This window comes from Styela clava, chromosome 8 (assembly GCF_964204865.1).
Source record: "Styela clava chromosome 8, kaStyClav1.hap1.2, whole genome shotgun sequence".
NCBI classification, from domain to species: domain Eukaryota; kingdom Metazoa; phylum Chordata; class Ascidiacea; order Stolidobranchia; family Styelidae; genus Styela; species Styela clava.
In genome coordinates this window covers 1513868-1537245 of record NC_135257.1, presented here as the reverse complement: position 1 = coordinate 1537245, position 23378 = coordinate 1513868, and the positions used below count along the sequence as shown (strand labels likewise).

The window sequence follows — 23378 nt, the reverse complement described above, 5'->3', positions numbered from 1 at the left end:
TCTGAGGCATAAAAAAGGCTTTGTATGTTGTGGCAGTATCTACCTATTGTAGAATTGAAAATGTATACTGCACTGCAATATAATGTAGAAGGCGATTGTTATATCGGAATCAGTCGTTTTAAGTTCTGAAACTGTAGTTGGAGCGGCTCAGCAAAAATTGACTTCCTTATCGATATATTCTGAAAACTATTTCACAGATAACATGCTCAATTTGAATTGCATTATGCATAGGCTCTTTACATGATCGTAGTTGTGTTGCGCAATGAATCATCTTCGACAATAAACGACAATGTAAAATGAGCTGAAGTTCGACCATGTGAATCGGACTACTTTTTAAATGTCAGTATACTTACCCAATTTAAGCTTTGATGTCTTTTAAATCGGCAAGATTTGTTGTCTATGATATGCACTTTCTGATTACTTCTGCCTTTTTGTTCCTTCGGTTTTCGTAAATATTTACATTTCTTTAGATATTTATATTAATATTATTTAGAACTTTTATGACATCATTTTGTGATGCCACTCAACGGCAAGATATTTGCTAGGTATTTGACAGCTGTTCACTGTTTGTTAACCTGGCTTTCTCGTTCCAGAACCAGAGCGTTATCTCGCTGAATGGTTTAATTTCAACTTTTTCAGATTTATGTAATAAATCGATAACACCTTATGCTAATGGTCCTTAACCCGGGAGGGAGAAGCCGATAAGGCGGCGTAACCATATGACGAACCACGGAATAGGCGGCCACGGGCGAAGAAGAATACCCAATTATTAATTACTCCTTCCTGCGAAAAATTTTTTTCTCATTTAAGGTAGATTTGAGTATTTTCTTGCGTTGAGAAAGACGAGGTTACTTCTGTGTTGAAAGTCTGTAATTTTTTGTTGGGTATTATGCATAAAGTATTGTAGGTACTCCCGAAGTATGTGAGCCAAGATGGCGGACAACGGAACGTAGTATGTGTACCAGGTTAGGCCATAATTTCAGGTACAAATACTACGGGAGACACTTGGCTAGTCCTCGAACTCGTAAAAGAACTAAAATTGGAATGAAAAAATTATGGCCTAACCCCAACCTGGTACCGTATTGTAGAAACGAAACAACTATAAGGGGATTTATCACTGATCTGTATCAGGTTACCTATATCAACAGCCTTGATGTAAGTTTTAAGTGGAGCGTGATCTTGGAGCTTGGACCCATATGAATCTCTTCTTCGACGCTGATACTTGGGGAAGAGGCTGAGACACTCCACTAGTTTTGACTTTAGGACCGCTTTATGTCGACTGAAGTGAATTTCAGACATACAGCAGAATATGAATGGCACTGAACAATGCAATATAAAAAGTATATGCAGTATATAAATAATATGAGAATGCTTGGAAACGGAAAATGTATATCTTCAGTTGGTCAATATATTCATTTGTGCGCGAAATTCTTTTTCCGTTATTCAAATCAGATAGGAAAAATCAAATTTTTCTTTTTTCTTCCTTCATCATCAAGAGCTGTTAATTCTCTTTCGAACATCCTTATTTTTTCAGTAACCTGCATGCCCATAGTTCTCCAGTGTCTCACTTGTTCATTCATATATTCTACACTCCTCGTGCATCTCCGAATTTCTTCTTCTACATACTTTGCTTTGGCAATCTGCTTCTGCCGTTTTATTGTCAATTTTTTAGCTTTATTGCTCTCGCACGCCAAATAGTGGAGCATGTGACGATTTTTCAATACAGGCCTTTTGTTGTTCATGGCAGTTTGGGAATTTCCAAATGTTTCAAGACTTTCTGCTACTAAAATTTCCAACATCTGTGGAACTTCGCTTTCAATATCCATTTCGACAATGAATTAAATTAAATCTAATTTAAAGATATTCTTATTCAACTTTATATTATGACATCACAATTTCAGTTAAATATCGAAATTCGAACTCCACATGAATAGACATAAAACCTCGTAATCTCGTTCGGATTTTGAAGTGAGTTTAGACTAGAGAATCAAAACTGCTACTCGGTTTTAAAATCGAGAAAAATGTCTTACTTGTCAAAGGCAAGAAGGAGAGAAAGGGGCTTAATAATAACATCATGAATTATTTCGAAATTAAAATTAAGAATGTTTCAAAATTTGCGTACATTTAATCTAATTTTATGCATACGAAACATATTCATTTTAATGAGATGCTCTTTTACGAGAAATTGTCCTCCGCAAACTTCATGTAGACAAAATATATATAATATCCTTGCTGGCAGACACACTTAATTACGCGCACGCAAAGTAGGGAAATACTCTCATTCTAATCAGAAATATTTTCACTTTACCGATTGCGTCAAGACCTGACTTTCATTACAGCTCGGACGAGCTCTAACTGCTAATTATAAATGCTTTCATACATTGAATACATTAAAGGAATGCATCGAGCGACGCGTCTTGTCCAATTAACTGCAGCAGGAAGGTGGTATTGTCCTACTTCAGGTGTCTGTTAAAAATTACATTTAATTTGATTATGATTTAAAAAAAAAGCCTTAGCCCCTGATCAACACAATGTATTTTTCACGATTGAATTTAAATCCAGAAGAAAGTATTTACATTTCAAACAAAAACGATTAGGATAGAAACAAACTGTTATTCGTTGGTTTGGATGATTAAACTATCTCCCGCGTACACTCGGAAATAATTTTCATGCAATTTTGGGCGGCGCGTTGCCCTAGCGTTTAAAGCGTTGGACTCAATTGTGTTGACATCACAGACTACACATCTTGGGTTGAAATCCTGTGCCTCCACCCCACCCATGTTGTAGTAAATTGGGTAAGCAATACCAAACCGGAAAGTCTTTGTGACTTCCAAATGATGATGACTCTCTCTCTACATATCGTTAGATATCAGCTGTTTGTACAGAACATTGCTCGGAGCGAAAAGACTGAATAATCGTCGTATAAAAAATAATTACGGTGGACATGTTTTACCAATTGCTTGTTTTGAGACTTTTTGATTTTTTACAAATCTTGGAAACTCCCATCTGCTTATGTCAGCCTGTGTCGCAATGATCTTATCCATTCATGTAATGCGAAATTATTCCGAAACGTTTTGTCTCACTGAAACCTGTATTTAAACACATAGTCTTTATTGTTGGATATATATCGAACTGCGTGACAGTATCGTCGTTATAAATTATTTCTGTGTTGAAAATGATACCATCGAATATATCCTAAGGTACTGGTAATGAGTTACTAGTAAAGTGTAAGCTTAGCATTGTATTCATTATTGTTGCAAATATAACTCCTGATTACTAATACTTAAAGTATTGGGGTATAATCGATAGCTCTGTGGCTTAAATGTACGATTATAAGATTAGGAATTATTAGTTATTCATCTAGCAGCCGATTGTATTATTTTATTAACACGAGTAGTTGTGAAATTAATCTCTTTCTGTTATCAATATGCCGCTTTCTTGTTATTACGTAGATTTAGTGTGGAACTAAATCATCGTATCATACTTGAGCCAAATTGATTGGGGACTATTTATGAAGTTGTAAGTGGAAATAGCGCATGGTTAATCTACAAGCAACGTTGATTATAAACTAATCTCCTTTCGCCAATTGTTATTGGCATGTGTTCACATCGCCAGTCAGAAAACCATCGTTTGTCTTCTCCATTCGCGATTTTTCATCGCTTGGTGGCTTGAAGTTTTGTTTTCTGTTGTATCGTGTTTTGAAGTTGTAAGTGGAAATAGCGCATGGTTAATCTACAAGCAACGTTGATTATAAACTAATCTCCTTTCGTCAATTGTTATTGGCATGTGTTTACATCGCCTTTCTGAAAACGATCGCTTGTCTCCTCCATTCGCGATTTCTCATTTCTTGGTGTCTTGGAGTTTCTTTTCTTTAGCGTCGTGTTACTGAGCTGAGGTAGCTTTATAAAATATTCAATATGCATTTACAGCTTGCAGTATATAGACGAATTTAATATAGTATCGCAATAGCAATACTGCATGTATGTGTGATATCAATTGGCTTTTACCGCTTGAAGACGAATTTTGAAGACGAAAATGCCGTGGAATAGAAATCGTGGGATTTCAACTCTGTACAAGTATTCTGCATTTCATTTTCAGCAAAACGAAACAAACAGAAATCTATTGACAAGGATAATGGTGGTGATTTTTACCCTCGTGTTCATGGTCGCGGTCGTATTGGTCTTTCGCTGGACAATGTCCGCGCCGAAAGTCGTCGATTTAAATTTAACTGCCGGACAGATTATGAATAAGATATATTACAGGCGTGTGGTGGAATTTGTAGATTATGAGGATATTATATATTACCCTAAAAGCAAAATCGATGAATTAGTTGAGCCTAAAAGGTCTGAACAACAGAATGGTAGACGTTTGTTGACAGAAGACACATTCAGACCGAATGTTCCGATCGAAGAGGCAAGGTTAATTCGACGGCGGAGGGATTTTTATTCGCAGACTGAACAACATTATGGCGAGTATCGAAGGCACCGTTCAGCATCCTCCGATGCTGAGCTGAAAACCGTCACCGTCGTTAGAAATAATCAAATTGAAAACGACGCTATCGACCAGGCCGAAGTCGAGGTGAGAACTCTTGCTACGGAAATTAATCCCGAATCAGATCATGGTCAAGAACATCGACCTGGTGTATCAAATGAACCAACTTCCGATGACCAATCAGAAATGGATATCATATATATGAACGCACTGCAAGTTTGCGAAGATGCGTTGGATTCGGAAAAGTAAGTAGATGGTGTGAATTTATTCAAAGTTAGCGAAAGAATTGTAATCTGTCTTGGTCCCGGTGCCTTTCCAAAATATGACCTGGCCCGGAGGCCTTTATTGCATTGCTTAATATTTCAAAAATGTAATTAATATTATTCAATTATCCTCCTGTTATGAACATAAATATTTATGAATATATATATATATAACTATATACTAGCTTGAATGTTTATTATACTAAAAATATTGACAAATCTTTGCAGCATTGAGATGTAACATATCTATGGAGGTATTCAAATCATCGATTCATTTTGAAGTTTTATCGGGAAATTTAAAATGAATTGCTATTAAGATAACCTTATTTATTATTTATGTTCGAGAAAGCGCCTATACAGTTGGGTTCCTTTTTTTGCCAACAGCGTGATGCGCAATGCGTAGTACAACTCGACTATGGGCTTGTACGACAAAAATATTTGATGGTTTATCCGATTAAACTGATTTTCATTTTTAATTGAATTTATAGTGTTTCCACTTTAAAGTGTATGTATGAAGCTGATATAAATTTTGATTCAACAAAACATTGCTCGGTTCTGCAATAAAACAAACAAAAAAATTGTTCCGGTATGAAATAGATTTAAAAAACATCCCTAACTGAATATTGCATTAAAACGGAGGTAATCGTACAAGAGCTTTGCGGATGGCACTTTTTAATAATTCAAAATCGGTTGGCGGTAAACTAGTTTGGCAACATTTTGTTTTTATTTAATTATTCATCTCGACGGTCTTTTGACTATGTTCTCAAAAGTACCTTGGTTTAGAATGTTGAGTGACCTCACGACATATTTGACCCGGTCTTTTTCTCAAAGTTTTCTTGCGCAATATCATATGACTTAACATTCTAAATAATGGAACTTACCACCGTTAGGACCTGAAATATTTTTCATATTTGGTATCCAAGAATGCAAATACTATAATAATAATTAATACTCTTGATACACAAAAATATATATTCCAATTACCAATTCTTCATTTACGTACAGTTTTTGTGAATAACGTAACTCTACAACCATTGACGCGTACCAAAATATTCTCAATATTGGATCAAATTATGTTGCATCTCTTGTAGAGATATCGGGTCCAACCACAATCCCACGGGTTTTCATTGATTTCTTGCTGGATCCTTGTTCAGAGTAAATATGTCACAACATCGCATTAGCAGCTGTTCTCGCGATTAAAATGATATTGTCATATTTGTTGGATGGTGAAATTTCAATTTCAAAATCACTCCCGTTATAATGCACCTCACTCTTGAAAAAATTAATTATTTACGTTCCCCAAAGTCGTTTTATCCTTGCCATATATGGCATTGAACAACTTGACGTCGAAACACCGAAACATTTTGTTAAATGTTGTGCATTTACTGAACTTTACACATAAAAGTAAAAGTATTCACACAACATATTACCCACTCGCATTCCAGTTGATTTGCGTTTACGTTACTGATTTAGAATGTAGCGCTGAATTGTCCATTTATTGTTAGCGGCACGTCGAAGGTGATTAACTGGTTTCGAGGGTATCAGCGCAAAAGCAAAAGCCTCTGATGCTCTGCAACTATTTTTGATTAGTGTGGAACTTTCAAAGATACTCAAACATCTTGGCTCGAAAAACTGGAACAGACTCATTGTGAGCAGGGGCGATGGAAAACTAATGTAAAATTGATGTGAATCTTTGTTTTGACTGAGAATAGCTAGTTATCGATTGATGCGTAAGCGCCATGTAGCTGCATTTTTGATTACAATATCCTCGTGCAAAACACACAAGAATTTGGAGTTCGCATCTTGGTTATAGAAAGTAAAAAAGAACAGTAAACAGCTATGCGCTTTATTGTTTAGTGTTTAAATCATGACTATTTATAATTGGACAAGTCATGTTTATTGAGCCAATGCAAAGTCAAGCATGATCCATTCCTGTGTTTCAATTAACTTTCGGAAAGTGAGCATGCATTTATTTTTTAAGAAATCGTTCATTAAACATATCTCAACGAAAGTTGAATTTAGGTCAGATTGTTGGTTGGGTTCTTCATAAATGATAATGAGATATACCTCAAAATAAATCACATTTCGGAAACTTTTGTTCAGAAATGTCGTAAAACTAGCAATATCCACCATTATTGTTCGAAATTGGTAGTATCGATTCTAGTAATCGATTCTATCGGTCTGTTTTTCAGATCTTCCCTTTTTATTGGTACAATTGATTTAAAAATTATTTCTAGGAATAAGACGACTAATCATATCGGAAATGAGACATCAGAAGATGGACATCATAACCGATGTGCAGGAGAAATAACAAGCGGAGTACCAGCGTTGTGGGTCTTGCTCTACATCATAATCATTTTGTTTCTTTTCATTGGTAAGTCTTCAGAAAAATTGCCATTCAGTTGACGCTTACTTTTCTATGGATGTTATATGGCCCGACTTAAGGTTTTGACAAATCTCACCACAACTTATTTTGCACAAAGTCGCCAAGTAACATTAGTCATTTTGTGATTTTGTGTCTACGCTATATCAATGCATTCGAGAAGTGCAGACAAGTGTACACCCTTGAGGTCAGGAATCATCCAGGTAAATTTTGAGGCTTTCAATTTGATTGCTTTCCGCATATCAACTAAGTTGTTCCGTTTGTGCGTAAGTTAACTAGTTTTCGAATGACCGAGCACTGATGGTATAATCAATTCTGGCTCGTCCTGTACGTGACTATAGCTGACCTCGACAGTGTGCAAATTGTAGAACGTTACGATTTTGCTCTTTTGTTATATATCTTGATTCAAATTTGAGTAAATTCAACAAATGGTAAATTTACCCAAAACTTCCCATTTTCACATTGAAACAACCAAGAAGGATTAGGTATGTCGTAACATAAAGATGTGATTACGGTTGCAGTCTTTATTTTCCTTTTTATATTTTAAATTGAGGTCTCGCGATTATTTGTGACGATTTTTTCATCGCTTCTCTCGAGGCAATATCTCAGCGTCTCAATCTTAGCGAGGATGTGGCAGGTGCCACGTTTATGGCTGCCGGATCGTCGGCTCCTGAACTATTTATTTCAATTGCTGGTGCTGGTGCTGGAAGTGACGTAGGAGTCGGCACAATCGTTGGGTGAGTCGAAATGATATAGTCCACAGTAAACTTTAGATTCTGAGTTTCTCATTGAGTAGTAGACAGAACTCTTTTTTCCACCTTATAAGTTTTGTATTCACGTCACTTATAACTCTGGGGGCTTAGGTATAATGAATGTTACTTTATTCAAACATGATACTTCTTATTTTGTAGGTCCGCTGTCTTTAATTTATTGATCATCATTGCTCTGACGGCCGCTTTAGCAGGAAAGGTAGTCAACGTGAAACTATTATTTCATTTTTGTATTTTTTTTGCTTTTACACCCTGTTAAATGAGTTTGGTGAAAATATGTGTTGTGTTGTATCGGTTCATTTGTAATTTTTTCGTAAAAAGCTTTACTTCAATTGCGTTCAAATTCAAACCAAGCGTTTTTTAGATGAAAAACGCTTACGTGCACGGCGCACCACAGCTGACGACTATCGTTATATTTGACGTTTCAAAACTTATATATTAGATTAATATTACGCTGGTCATGTTGATGCAGCTTACGTAGTGACACACATATATTTCATGAAATAGGAGAATCAGTTATAGTGAGTCAATACAAAAAATTCGAATCTCACCGCTGCTTATTCATCCATCGGAAATATTGCTAACAGATGACGGATTTGTGATAATCCACGTAATCCCGTATGGTTTTGACGGATTTTTCGGATTGATTTTTATTGTAATCTTGCTTAACAATTGTTGATCAAATATTAGGAAAATAAGCTTTCGGTAGCGGTCATATGTATAGCTGGATTACAATAAATTACAATAAATTACAATACATATATCGATATATTAATTAATGCATAAATTTGACATAGTGAACTTTCACTTTTTATAGTATAGGGTCTGGTATGCCACGCATTCCGATTTGTAGTCCTTCTTTAGACTTATTCATTATTATTCAAATTTATATTAAAAATACAAGCATGCACTTTGTTTTGATTGTGTTTGCTCTGTAGTTTTATGTCCTACAACTCGTTGTTTGGCATTCGCATCGTAATATTTAATCAATTAACGCTTGCACAAAACCTTGCATTGTATACCACCAGCTACACGGAAGAGTGATTCTCCAAGCTTTTTTTGTAGCACATCTTATTCCATCTGAAAGAAATCCCCATTTCTATGGACAATTATTAATGCACGACAGTACTATTACTGGTTTTTGTTAACACTATATGCGTGAACACACATTCGTGTTGTAATAATATATAAAAAAAATTCAATTTTCCATTCAATGATATATATTTTTTAGCATAGTAACCAAGGTAATGATAATAACATTTTGGCGTCAAAAAATAACAATCATTCAAACTGTTGAATAATCGATCCGTTGTTTACGCTATTGTCAAGTCGTCTTCGCCCTTTTGGATTATTATTCATATATAATACTATTTTAATATTGCCAGTCACGTGCATTCATGTGTTGAGTTAAGTTTTTATGGCATAATAAGAACATATACGTGATTTCTGTACAATATGATTTGCTGTTTGAAATATGAATATTTTCAAATTCTCGAAGTTTCAAACAAACGCAATGCTTGAAACATTCCCATCACATTTTAATGGGCACATCAGACCACAGAAAGTAAGAAAGATGGGGAAATTTGGACGACGTCGCGTGAGCATAAAAGTATCATGCTAAAGCACTAAGTGGACAAATTTAGTGCATTTGCATTATAAAGTAATTCACCGGGTGGGTTAAAATAGTTTGATCGCTTTGCATCTTTTCCGAAGAGAATAAATTTATTGCTTCGTAGAAATTACAATCAAATCAGGGAATCACCAATAGGACTTGTCTCTAATCCTTGTCACCGCTTGTCTCTAGGACTTGCGAACATTTTTAACAAACAATTCTACACGATTCAGGTACTGTGTCTCGACTGGCGACCATTTGTTCGAGATTCAATCTTTTACGCAATGTCGATTGTTGCCTTCATCGTGTTTTCACTTGATACTCAATTTACATACTGGGAATCACTCATGCTGCTCGTATTATACGCTTTATATATTGTTGTCATGAAGTTTAACGCTCGACTTATGGATTGCATGGGAAAATGGAATTGTTGGTGAGATATACTATGACTATTCGTAATTAAGCTGAGCTGCTGATAACGACAAACTAAATTTGCAGAAATATAGTTAACGTACGCCATCCTACTTTTTTGTGAGTATTGTGAGTAAGTGAGGTATTGAATCATACTCAGCCAAATTGGTTGATAACCAGATTAGATTATGCTTTGGTTTGGAGAAACAGCTTGTTAAAACCAAAGTCGACCTCTGTCGTTCTCTTCTTCCGACCGAGGCGGAAGTGAGATGAATGTGCTCCGTTGGAACAAAGAAAACAGGTTTTGCGATAATTCTGACTTGAGAGGGATTTTCGCCCATAGGGGGGCAATATCGCCCGCTGTGAGAATAAATGGACTGGGATATTTCAGCCTATTGGCTTCTGGGCCTGGAACAACTATTTTTTTGTGTCCTAGGATTGTATTTTCGTTTTGGCATCGCTTTCATTTTACCAAAAATCGAGCACACTCACAACTTTGATCTGGAAGTGTTTTATTGAATAATGGAATGCTGCGATGTCTCTATATATTTTGAAGATTGTACGTCAAATTTCGCTCAAATTGATAATCTACTCGAACTAAACGAAACTCCAGTTACATATTTTGTAGCAAACAACTAATTACGTCGATCAAAGCTACATACAAAATAATATTGGTTACCATCAAAACGCAATACTTTTTGGAACGTTTCAGATGGAGTTTGGGCACATTTTTAGCTTCAACTTGACACAGTTTTTGTTTCAATTCAGTTCATGTTTCGAAAGTCGGGTCGGACCTGAAGACTCTGATAAGTCATTAGAGATAAAAGAAACTTGTCCAAAAACTCCTGATCCTCCACCCACACGATCTCCATCTCCGAAACCAGTTTCGAAGGCGGCAGTGGGGCCGGAAGTAGTGGCAACAGCACCAGTGGATATGTCACCACCTGAAAAAATGGTGTCACAGAAAGAATCTACTATTCCCACAGCGCCTCCGCCCACCTCACTCTCGACACCGGTATTACATTCTTATTTTTTTCAACATGCAGTGAAGTTTTGCATGTCTTAAGAACTCGTCATACTATTTTCATTAATTTTCTTCACAGACTCCGGAAATTCGAACTCCAGAGTCGAGAGCAGAGTCAGTTGAATCTAAAAGTGCCAAGTAAGTGTTTTTCTATTTTGGAATCAAACTTCTTTTCGTGTTGAAGGATAGTCAACTCGAGTGTATTATCCCATTTTTGATGAAATATTATAGTAACCAACGGTGAGGTTTGTCACGTGACAAGACCATAAATTGCCGGTACCATTTCTCGTGTTTTTACACAGTTGAGCATTGAGAATGTAGAATCGTTGTACTACACCTTTCACTTTTATTTTGTATGGTATGACTTTTTTATATTTGACATATAACAGTGATTCCGGTATATGTATATGTGGCAGTAACAACGGAGGAGGTGCGTCACCACAGCCTAGCACATGCACATCGTGCGTCATACACGTGTCGTCTCAACCTTGTAACATGGGATGCGTGACGTATGGAAGTCCTCGTATATCTAGGCCTGTATCTCGTTGTCCATCCTGTACATCGGTGAAGGAAAGCGTCACAGTTATAAATGGAAGAAGCCAATTTCAAAATAATGAATCTCGGAATATCGCCAATGACGTGAGAGTTGTCGAAGAAAAGAATACATACTTGCCAAATCTATCGGCCACAGATTGTGATTCCAGACAGCGTTCCGATTCTCTCGTGACCCTAAACCTGACGCTTGATTCAAAGTCTACAGTCAAAAAAAATGTAAACGGTTCCAACAATGTTAGCAATTCCGAGTGCAACTGTGAAAACGAGGACGTTAAAATTGTATCCGAAACTTTTCATGAAACGGCAGGAAGTATCGACGTAGGCGGGCCAGTAGAGGTAACCACTTGTTTTATATATACACCCCGTTAACTCTACTTGCATATTCAAAGCTTGACAAGAAATCTTAAATTCTGAACAGCTATGATAGGCCATACAGAATGAATCACATCTAAGATAATCAGTATTGCATATCAGAGATAACCAGCGACGAAGTGGTTTCTCAAAGCTGATATAAGATTGATCTTCCACCTTAAAACGTGTTTAACTTTTTCAAGCTTTTAATAATTAATGTATGTACCGTATATATCACATTTCCAAGAATCGTATCGTATATTTCCAATACCCTTTCGAGCATGTGAATAATGTAAATTAAATTTGCTATTTGAATTATCCGATGTTACTTGAGCTACCGCCGTCGCTGAACAATGTATTCAATATCATTATGGTTACTCATAGATAGACAATGTGTAGTTAAAAAAGTATTACTTGTGTGTTATTCTGCATGAAACTGGCAAAACTGCCGCTATTAACTGGGGATTATCAAAAAGAATGTGAGTGATTGCTAAAAATTAAGCAGAATTTATTTCATTATTGAAGTTATTTCAGATTTTCGTTCCATTTCGATCCAATATTAAATCAATCTGGATCAATCTTATATTTCTGGGTTCAAATTGGGGTCAATTCTACATTGAATCCAAACTCGCATGAAATAAAGACGAAAAGAAATACGCCAGTAGTCAAGTTCGTTGACATTCACGTTATACCAACATTGACGAAAATGATACACACGAATATAATATCCATACGTATAGCCAGATTTTCGTTCCATTTCGATCCAATATTAAATCAATCTGGATCAATCTTATATTTCTGGGTTCAAATTGGGGTCAATTCTACATTGAATCCAAACTCGCATGAAATAAAGACGAAAAGAAATACGCCAGTAGTCAAGTTCGTTGACATTCACGTTATACCAACATTGACGAAAACGATACACACGAATATAATATCCATACGTATAGCCAAAAATACTAGTTCTATTTCCGGAAAACAAACATTTGAGAAAAGTAATTTTTTATGTGTTTGTTTTTCTAGGCTGGAAATTTACAGTATTTGATAAGCTTGCGAAATGTGTCTTCAAATGAGACAATCGTGTATTGTTGTAGGTGTGGACTATTGAATCGTGTATTGTTGTAGGTGTGGACTATTGAACATGCAAACAGAAACTAAAATGATTGCCATAGTAGATTTCATTTATTTTAGCGTTTAACAGCAGCAGATACTTGCTCACCGCAATGTTTAACAATTTGATTTTCTAACATATTAATATTTTATGTTTTCAACAGAAAACTTAACGCTTTATATTCATTACACAGTGTCTGTGACGCATGGTACAGCTTCATCGCAATATAAACCCAACCCCGTGATGACGCATAAACAATATATATATTCATATACCCTTTTTCCAAAAGACTCCACCCAAGCCAAGAAAAATTTGTCATCTAGTGATTGCGCTGCCGGACGCGATTAATAATTTTTTATGAGCTGTACGCTCGCACATTTATTTGTCCCAAATTTTGATTATTAACTGGCTGAGTGACTTGAAACGTTAAACAAAAAATCATAATTGTGGATACTGCAAATATTTGTTTAGTTATGAATTGGCCCGATCTATAAGTTTTGACGGAGATAGAGGGAAAATGCATCGAATTTAAACATCCGGTCTGGCCGTACAAATTCTTACCACAATACTGTGCGGTTATAGCGCTCGTCGTATGACCGTATCGACTATTTCATTTTTATGGTTCCTGGATACCCATAATAAGCTGAAATGTAATAGATGATTATATGAATTATTTCCCCTAGCTGTTTACTTTAAAACTTCGTTTGCAATGATTTTACTCTAGTGTTCTTGCATATATCCAGATGGGAAAAGAAGCGGCAGGAGAAGATGACGGGGTACCAACAATTGTTATTCTCCCTTGCTTGCCTGCTGTTAAAAATCCACCACCGGAGAAGTGAGAAATACATTCATTTTTCTATTTTCTCGGTTTTCCAAGCCAGCTCCGACTTGACGATAAGTCTTTATCATATAAATTATCTGTTACAGACCAAATTCAAGTCGATGCATTCCCGGTTCCAAATATGTTCTTATGTACGTCGTTTACATTTTATCATTTCCATGGGTGTGTGCTTTCACGTGGACAGTTCCCAAGTGCGATACTCCGCAGAAAAGGTAATACGTCTAAATTTAGCCATAGTGACGGCAGGAGTAAAATACAACAATCTAAATTTAAGATAAGTGTTGATGTTAATGGTTCTCGGATCCCAGTACAAGTTCTGGCAACTGATTGATTCCTAAAATGGTCGCCAAGGAATATCCCAACCAAAATATAAATTTGGGAATTTTTGATTATGTTTGCTTTCTGAACTGTTCATTTTATCACGTGAAATCAGTTTAAGAATGGATAGGAAGTTCACAAAGAATACACTATAGCGTAGTACCCATTACATTCAGTTACTCTAGAAATAAAAAGTCCATCGTGTACTCGTGTTTTCGAGTTCCATCTCGAATGTCGACGTGAGCTACCACGAAAGGAAAAATACTGATTAAAATACTTTAAAAAAATAAAATATTTAGCGAAAAAAAAATGATAAATAGAAAAAATAAGAAGCTAATTCATTAACAGTCACAGGCTTTTGTTGCAAGAAGGTTGGGCAGGCCAAGGCACAACACCCCCGCTTTTTGGATATTTTTTGGTATTGATTTGCTATTAAGATCTCTTAATAATTGACCTTTTATTGTTTAGAAAATGGTACCTTGCCTCATTTTTTCTATGTATTGCTTGGATTGCTCTTGTCAGTTGGATCATGATTGAACTAGTTGAAAAGATTGGTTGCTTACTCGGTATTGATACTTATACAATGGGTCTTGTCGTGGTAGCTGTTGGAACGAGTGTGCCGGTAAGTTCTTTTCTGTTAGAGTTGGTTCGAATTTATCAGAGGATATACACCACCCAGTGGACTAGATATTAAATAGGCATCTGATATGACTACTTAAGTCATTGCTAGGGCTGTGCAGTTTGAAGTGGGGTCTTATCTTCTGTTTGATGATACAGGCGTTTATACTTGGTTGTAAATATTTTTGGCTTTGGTTCAAATTTTTACCTGTCCTAAACCTACGAATAATACCTTGTACTCCTATTACTATAAGTGTGTCAATACCAGGTGCATTGAAGGCCGAAATGTGTAATAAGTCGTGAATCCAATCTTCTCAAATGCTGCAGTGGAGGTTTCAAGCCATTTTTCTTTGTCACTGTTAATCTTATTTATATTCAGGATGCCATTAGTTCAGTCCTTGTTGCAAAAGAAGGTTTTGGAGATATGGCTGTATCAAATGCACTTGGTTCAAATGTATTCGACATAAACCTTGGATTGGGGTTACCATTCTTCATCACAAGTCTAGTAACATCAAGTCCAGTCAGTTTGTTATCACCATTACAAATGGTAAGTAAACTGCCATAAATTATTAAGTTTGATAAATAGGTATATTTAGTAACAACTTTCAATAAATTATTTCAAATAACAATTCGATTTTCATTAAAAGCCTGACTTATCGATCTCCCGCATGTTTAATATTTTACTCGACAATTTTTACGGATTACGATTTCACATGAGTTATTCTCGCAATCGCAAACAGGGCATTGGTACGCACACAATCGTTCGCAGCGACGAAAGTAAGGGGATCCCCCCAAACAGAAACTGCGGTTTCGATTCCTTGGCACTTGACTCAATAGCGATCATCCCTAATTAATTATTAACTCGCTAATTATACGACATAATTCATCCAAAATCAATAGGTTTCTGGTCCGAGATGTCATGAATGCACATGCAAAATTTGGAGCAGATTAACCTCGCTTTCGAAGATATCGTGTAACATACGAAAGTGCAAACAAATAAACAAATACGTATCAACATACTTACCGATCGAGATCGATAAATTATAAATCAAAATATATGCAGAGTTGATTCAATTCGAAAAATGAACATTCGAATGAAAAAAATCTAAAATCACAAAGATTGCGGCTGATGTAATATATTATCGTACTCAACCAGGCAAACTTTCAAATAAATTATCTAATCATACATGGGGAGAATCTGCGTTTATTGATTATCTTACTGCACAATGATTGAGGATTTTAGGCTAGGAGTTATAATTTAACTATCGTAACCAAATATTCTCATTTCTAGTGCCTGTTCGAAAGTTTACCACTTCCATTCAAGATTGTTCCTCATGTTAAATTTGGACTTATATTGTTATTAGTTTTACTGGTCGCCGTTGCAGTTTTTATGTTTGTTCGGTTCAAGTAAGTTTGTTTCTATTACTGTACAATACAATACATTAAAAAAGGCATAGCTTATCCTTTCTTCGACAATGACCATAATTGGAAAGTTTGGCGCTCTCCAAGTATATATGTGTACTAATATGAAGGTAACTAATTTTGTTCGCCTACTTTACATCAAGTTGTGTAAAGGGACGGAAGCCTGTAGGTAGAGGGTATATTCACTTGGCTAAAACAGACAGTCCCCGAACTAGTAATAAAACTAAAATAAGGAAAATCAGAATTGAATTATGGCCTGACCCTAACCTATATAAGGGAGTACCTAGAGTTTAATGACGAATGCCTGCGTGTTTTGTTGCACTATATCCAGCAACGGAAAGTGCACAGATGGATTCATTGTAATGCCTATTTATTTGGTGCATTAATTTTTTGAACAAAAACAACTGATGGTAATTTTTTTTTTGAAATATCATTACGTACAGTTCAACACTGTATAGTACAGTGTTTTCCAACCAATGGGTCGCTTGTTTTTCAAAAGTTCACCACTCAATTTATATTGAATTTTTTTGTATTTGATCTCCATTTGGTATTGAAGAGTTGCTCAATAGTATATGTGGGAATTATCACAGTGTAAAAACTCTATTTTGATCGAGCAAAGTCACGCTACAAATTCGAAAACTCGCTAATAGGAAACAATGCGACCTCCTCACTTTGAAGTAAATTCTGGTGAATTAAATGTTATGTAAAAACGATAGTTTGTACTAACAATTTAATTTTGCGGCTATAAAAGAACTACATGCCGTTTATACTTGAGTCGCGACATTTTCCTTTTTTTAATTTGGGTCGCTTGAAAAAAGGTTTGGAACCGCTGGAGTAGTATATTCATGTAAGTCCAACCATAAACTGAGTAGTCAGCATCTGACAAAGAAATGCATATATACTCGTCGAGACTATACAAAAACGTAAAACTAATTTTTTTAACAAAACGAGAGTTAAAATAAACTTATATATTTAGATTGAACAGAAAAGTTACAATTCTCTTTATTGTGATGTATATAGCATTTATGATATATGCATTTGTACAAGAGAAAAGATGCTATTCCTTCTTTTGCTGATGACGCAATGGAGTCAATCGCTCAAGACGTGCGATTAGCCGATGTATCACCGCTGGATCTTTCAAAATATGCCAATAATATACTGGATGAACTAGAAAGTCTTGGGTCTCACTGAATACATTGTATTGGCGTCATTAGAATTGGCTCTCAACCTGTGAACCCCAGGACGAGGCGTCGAATCATTCAAAACTCCAAGAATTGACAAGCAAATTGTAGTCGAGTGCTGTCATTGGAGCTGAAAATTTGTGTGAAACTTAAGGGAGTTTGTAACGATCAAACGGGGCAGTTGGTCTAGCGTTCAGAGCGTTGAGTTGGGAACATCCTTCAATTGCGTACAAGTTGGATAAAGTACTAATGCACACCGTATGTTATCATCTGTCACTGACCCGGGTATCCGGGTATCTACTCCAATATTCTTTCTCTTTTTGTAATTAATATTGGTAAAAAAAATCTTGTTCTATTTTATGGCGTTTCGTCTGAAAAGAGGAGGTAAAACTGATGGGACTGCTAATTATGCATCGGGGATTATGTCGTGCTCACTACCGAATTATGCGAGCTTTTCAACCAATCTTGTTCTTTTTGAAATGCAGAAAATATCACGAAAGTTTCTAGCGAGACGGAGCATGGGTGCGGAGTCTTATTGAACAGACGCTGACGAAACAAACCTCAACCCAGTCTAGTGAGAACTTGCACGTGTTTGAAACGCGTGTGAATATGGTTGTTTGTGATATATATACAAGGTGACTCCAAAACAGAACTCGATTTCCTAAATAACTTTATTTTTTTTTACTCTCGAACTTTTGTTTGTGCATGACTGTCTGCTAAAGTTTCAGAAGTCGTTTTGTACAAAAGTTAGGCCCCCTCTAGAATTTGTTTCAAATGACCTGCTGGGTGGTAAAATAAGCAGTGGTCTTCACAAAATCAACACTTTTGTTTGACACAAATTGTTTTTTATTGCGAACCAGGAACCGAACATTACCGTAATATGTGGTTTAAATAGCTTCGAAATAGATTCTTGTTGTAAAACTAAAATGCAGGATACTCGTTACCATAAAATATTACAAATAATAAGTTTTTTGTCGTATATCGATTTCCCATGTTGCATCATTTTTCCCCGGAAATTTTATAAGTTGCGCAAGTTGTCAATCACTCGCACGCACTCCTCTATAGGGATTTCTCTGAATTTTGCTGCAATTGCAGATGAGTTCACCGATTGCACGAGGATTTATCCAATCCTTACAGCGTCTTTCAAATACCCCTACAGATGAAAATTTGGAGGGTTCCAAGTACGATGAGTGAGGTGCCTCGACGTCACTGCTGACCAGCTTTTCCTGAAATCACACGCTCGGCCAACTCTCAGCCAGTGTGTGTGTACACCACCACGCAACGTATTCGCTTTTTAATTTTTGGCCTCGAACCACTGATACTTTTTACGTAAGTAAGTCTACTAAAATGAGTAGTATTTTTTTTTGTCGGACCGATTGTGCGATGGTTGATTACCCGTGCCGTGATGCCATGCCATATTCCAGTTAACATTATTGACTGATAATTACGCACAACGGATGCAAGTCTGCCTCTAATGCCAAGAAGGTAATGCGGAACATATTCTAGACTCTAGCTAAAGGGAGCATAACTTTTGTACAAAGCGCCCGAGGTTCCTGAAATAATCATACACAAACATATGATCGGGTGAAACAAAATAAAATTTATCCAATTTCTTCCCTTTTTGTAGAATTAAGAAATTCATGGGTTCTATTTTTTGGAGTCACCCTGTATCACACTAGATTTAGCAGTAGAGGGTTCGGGATTTCGCATCGAGCAAATTTATGCGAGATAAATTCGGACTCATCCCAAATCCTAATTTGTTTCTCTTGTCCTGGTATATCCTGGAAAAGCGCTGTGTTTTAACATGCTTCGCGCCATAAATTCTGGACAAACTCACGAGCATTACGCAGCCCTGAAGGAAGAGCTATTCGTTTCATCTATTTTTACAGACGACAATACGCATGGGCGCAGGTTGGACCACTTATTTTCTTTTGCATCTTTTGAGCCGTAAAAAACCTACACATTCACTTGGCGTTGCGAGGCTAATGGAGAGAGGTGTAAATGTAGTTCTTATTCAGCGACGATGAAATTCTCTAGCGACACACATCTTGTCATCAAAATGTCTTGAAAACCGCTTGTCGAGTGTCCCACTGCAACCCACTTGTGGCGCACATTCGGACGGGTGTCTCAAAAATGTGTTGTTCCAAATATAATTTCCTATAACTACAATTTTATAAATTACGCAAATCAAACACCGCGATTCCTTGCGCAACAAAATTTCTGCAAAAACTACCATTAATTTGTTTAATAAAAGTGCCGAGGCGCAACTTTGCATACGTACTGGGTTGCAGAGCCATCTGCGGTGCAATTGATTCAAGTACTGTTAGCTGTTACTGTTAGCATTGATTCTAATGACACGTCATGCATGTATTTGAATCACAAATATAATGTCAATTTCATATGTTCTGAAATACCCATTCAAGCTGACATAATGATCAATGTAAATATAATTCGCAGGCAAATATTTTATCTCTTCTGTTCCTTGAAATCGAGATGGTAATTGTATATTATCGGAATATAAGCAATATCGGATCGATACCGGTATGGACAATGAGGGGGATATCGGTATATCTCTAATGCAGAGCTTTCCAAACTTTTGAGCTCGCGGCCCCTTTCAATATATTAAACCATTTCGCAGCCCGTGTTCACATTAATAATGCTAAAAAAATGAACATTAATATTGCATTAAACAAGCCTAATGCTAAAATGCCTAAATCGAAATATTTTATTGACACAGTTAATTATCAACTTTTGGTAGGCCTACTCGATAACGCAAACAAATTCACATTTACTCAGATTAATATTACTCAATTATATATTCAGTGTGCTGGGTGCGAATGTTTTGCAGCAAGTCCAGCCGTGGCGCAATGTTTGTTGTTTGAAGGCCTCAATATCAATGAATTATGGTGTCTGGCCATCGACGGCACGGTCCTTATCCGGCATTGTTACTCACTCTCAATGATCAAACTTAGCACAAGGCAGCGGTTCGTGCGGCGCCAAATTATCAGAGAAAAATCTCACGGTGCACCTACACGAAAAAAATACTGCCTTTAAAATAAAACACAATTTTGTCATCGTTAATTTATAAAGGTAAAAAAAATGTTCGCTTAAACTCGGTTTAGCAAATGAATAAATGAAATATGTTAAATATTCAATCATGAAATCATCGTTACGCGAGCAAACCGGGTCCTACGATCGGTATAGACATTGTTATGCAAGCGCGATGATTCTAGCGTGTTTCCGCGAAAATAAGACCAAGCCTGAAAATGCGACCTAGCCCTCCCCTCAAAATAAGACTTAGTCGATAGCGCAAAAAAAAAATTGTTCTTCATATACTTTGTATATTTAAAAATCTCGTAATTCTCTAATTTGTTTAATAAAAAATGAAAACAAAAGACATTCCGCAAAAATAAGCCCTAGTGTTATTTTTCTGAAGAAAATTGAGAAACAGTCTTATTTTCGGGGAAACACTGTATGATGATGTATTCACTTGGAATCGTGAGATTTTTGTTTTACGCTAGTTTTATTAATTGTATTTTGACTCAAGAGTCTGAAAGAGAACAATAGATATGGTAATTTGTGTAAAGATGTTGTTCTCTTTGCGGCCTCTAGTTTGGGAAGCCCTGCTCTTATGCATAAGGATGATATTTTATGAATAGTAATCACAATAGTTTTATCAAGTACAGTGAGAGTTACCTTCTGACTTAACCCGGTTTCTAACGATGGATCTGTTCCAGAGGTTCGACAGAGATCCTCTAAAACAGTTGCATATTATAGGACTTTTCCATTACCTAGTCTTAGCCTACTAATTATGCAAAAAATAACTATGGTGCATTGCAGATATTCAGATAAATTAGCTTAGCTGTGTGTAAAGCTTCCCGCAGATATAAGTTTCAGTGGACCTGTCGATGTTACACCTTAGATTCTCATATCTCCACAGATGTTCCACGCTTGAGTGTGCCTACCTATCTATGATAGCGCTTAAAGGCGTTCTACGTATCATGGCTTCCAAATATCTTAGGTTGTTATGACAAACTAAGGAGTATATTAGCGTGACCCTCATTCATATTCTACCGTAGTAAGAGAATTTAACTCAGTTTTACGGATAAATCGAAGATAGGCGGTAAATGTACATGAATGAATGTAAAATCAGGGTGTGTTTGAATTCACTAGGTGATAAACTTGCGACAAAGAATACCCTATTGCAGATCTTTGGCCGAGGTTATCGTCATCCGTTCCGGTATGGCGATATGGCGCCGAGTCATATCCAATTTTTTTTCCTTTCCCTGGAAACGAGGCATCATCCGTATTGCTATCAAAGGGAAATAAACATTAATTTAGGAAAGCATATTTTCAAGATAAGTAAACCGATGTGTGTATAAGAAGTGAAGAATATGATAAGAAGTGCATTTTAACAATTTCCCTTGATAACAGAATACCTGTTACAGAACACCAGAATACCATGGAAACGAGGTATCGTTATCGACCAAACACGATTATAAGTCGCACAACCTGTATTTTCTGTTATTGTCGTGGATCACAAATTAAGCTACATTCACTTTCAAAATGTAATTCCTTTTGTGCTCAATCAACTGCCATCACCAATAGTATACTTTCAAACTCATATCCACGTAAAGCTGGTGAAAATATAAAATATATATCTTGGAGCTATCATATCTTCATCATATATAATAATGAAGAGATAAATTAATTCTCTTAACTCTGGCATTAGTATCTCAGTCTGATAAAAAACGGAAAACTTGCATTACATTTAAGCTCAAACTCGGCTGGAATCGTTGATTATTCTAATCTATATCTACGCCGCCTTATGTAAGTGCCACAAAAAGAAATAAATAGAAAAACGATTGAAATAATTATATTATATATTTGAACATCGCTATCGCGTTTGATTTCATATGATATCGTTTAGGTGGGTATGTTTTCTCGGTATGCTATGCCGATGAATCGGATAAGAATCGAACACTCATCATCAACACTCATAATCATACTTAGCATCCTTAGTCCCTACACGCAACCTCTAAAGCAGTGGTTTCCAACCGGGAGCTCGTGGCCCACCAAAGGGGCCGAAGAGCAGTTGGAGGGGACGACCATGCCAGGCGCAAAACTCATTTTGTTTTCACACACTTCACAAGAAAACTCTCCGTTCTTCCTAGTTTTATTGATTGATAAGGTCATTTCACAGGGTGTTTTCACTTTGTTGAGTATAAATTATTTGAACACAATGGGATAGATTATAAATTTATCAATCGAAGTAACGTTTTCACGGAAGCTTTTACGCAGAACACGAACGGGCCATCCGTGTTTTTAAGACAAAAGAGAACGCAACTCAAAAATAAGAACTTTTCTTAGAAACAGGCATATGTTACTTTATAAGACGCGGGCTAAAAAAAAGCCCGATATGGTAACCCTGGGCATAGTTCATCTATACGGCAATATTCACAACTTTGGGACAAATAGGACACGTGGGAAAAGGAGGACACGCGAGACAATTGGAAGTGGAACTCGTTTGACAAGCCGGACACGACATTTTCGAGACACCGGATTCCGACACACTCTGGTACACAATAGGGCAGTCTATTAAATTTAACGAAATATGCCGTGAAAAATCAGCATCTTCATCTAAAGAACGGTGGGACTTCAAATTTGGAGATTATATTTTTTAAATTAATGTTCTCCCAATATATTTCAGATCTTTCTCCTTTGGCAACACAAATGACAAAACTACTACTTTAGCGACATACGTATCTAAAAAGTCTGCTATTGAATATTTAATCCGAAATAAATTCATTGTTTTACTTGGGGATGATGCCTTACTTAAATCAATTGAAAATAAGATCTAAAACTTTCATTCTCGACGATGAGGCCATATAAACATCAAATACGGGTTTTTGAGTGCTGTTCAAAAAAAAAAGAAAGTGTACTTTTTTTATTCCCTAAACTGTTCACAGCGTCCAATAAAACCAACATTTATATATTGACAAGTAAAATGCCCAACTCCAGCCAAAA

At 36.3% G+C, this 23378-nt stretch overlaps 1 protein-coding gene across 1 annotated transcript; it reads left to right on the top strand.

Annotated features, from left to right (window-relative positions):
* The first annotated feature begins 3911 nt into the window (after positions 1 to 3911).
* Positions 3912 to 17711, top strand: LOC120346195 (sodium/potassium/calcium exchanger 4-like). Its single transcript, XM_039415873.2, has 14 exons — positions 3912 to 4736; positions 6992 to 7128; positions 7691 to 7874; positions 8049 to 8106; positions 9753 to 9952; positions 10699 to 10945; positions 11034 to 11092; positions 11344 to 11845; positions 13715 to 13806; positions 13899 to 14024; positions 14599 to 14752; positions 15128 to 15295; positions 16040 to 16155; positions 17147 to 17711. The coding sequence occupies exons 1-14, from the start codon at positions 4036 to 4038 to the stop codon at positions 17244 to 17246; spliced, it is 2844 nt and encodes a 947-aa protein (XP_039271807.2). The 5' UTR covers positions 3912 to 4035; the 3' UTR covers positions 17247 to 17711.
* Positions 17712 to 23378: the final 5667 nt, after the last annotated feature.

What these genes read in the sequence shown, in the direction of transcription:
- LOC120346195 (XM_039415873.2), top strand. Translation starts at nt 4,036, where the DNA reads ATGCCGTGGAATAGAAATCGTGGGATTTCAACTCTGTACAAGTATTCT. An exon ending in GGAGTCGGCACAATCGTTGG is followed by an intron (nt 7,875 to 8,048) that starts GTGAGTCGAAAT and finishes CTTATTTTGTAG; the next exon opens with GTCCGCTGTCTTTAATTTAT. An exon ending in ACGTAGGCGGGCCAGTAGAG is followed by an intron (nt 11,846 to 13,714) that starts GTAACCACTTGT and finishes GCATATATCCAG; the next exon opens with ATGGGAAAAGAAGCGGCAGG.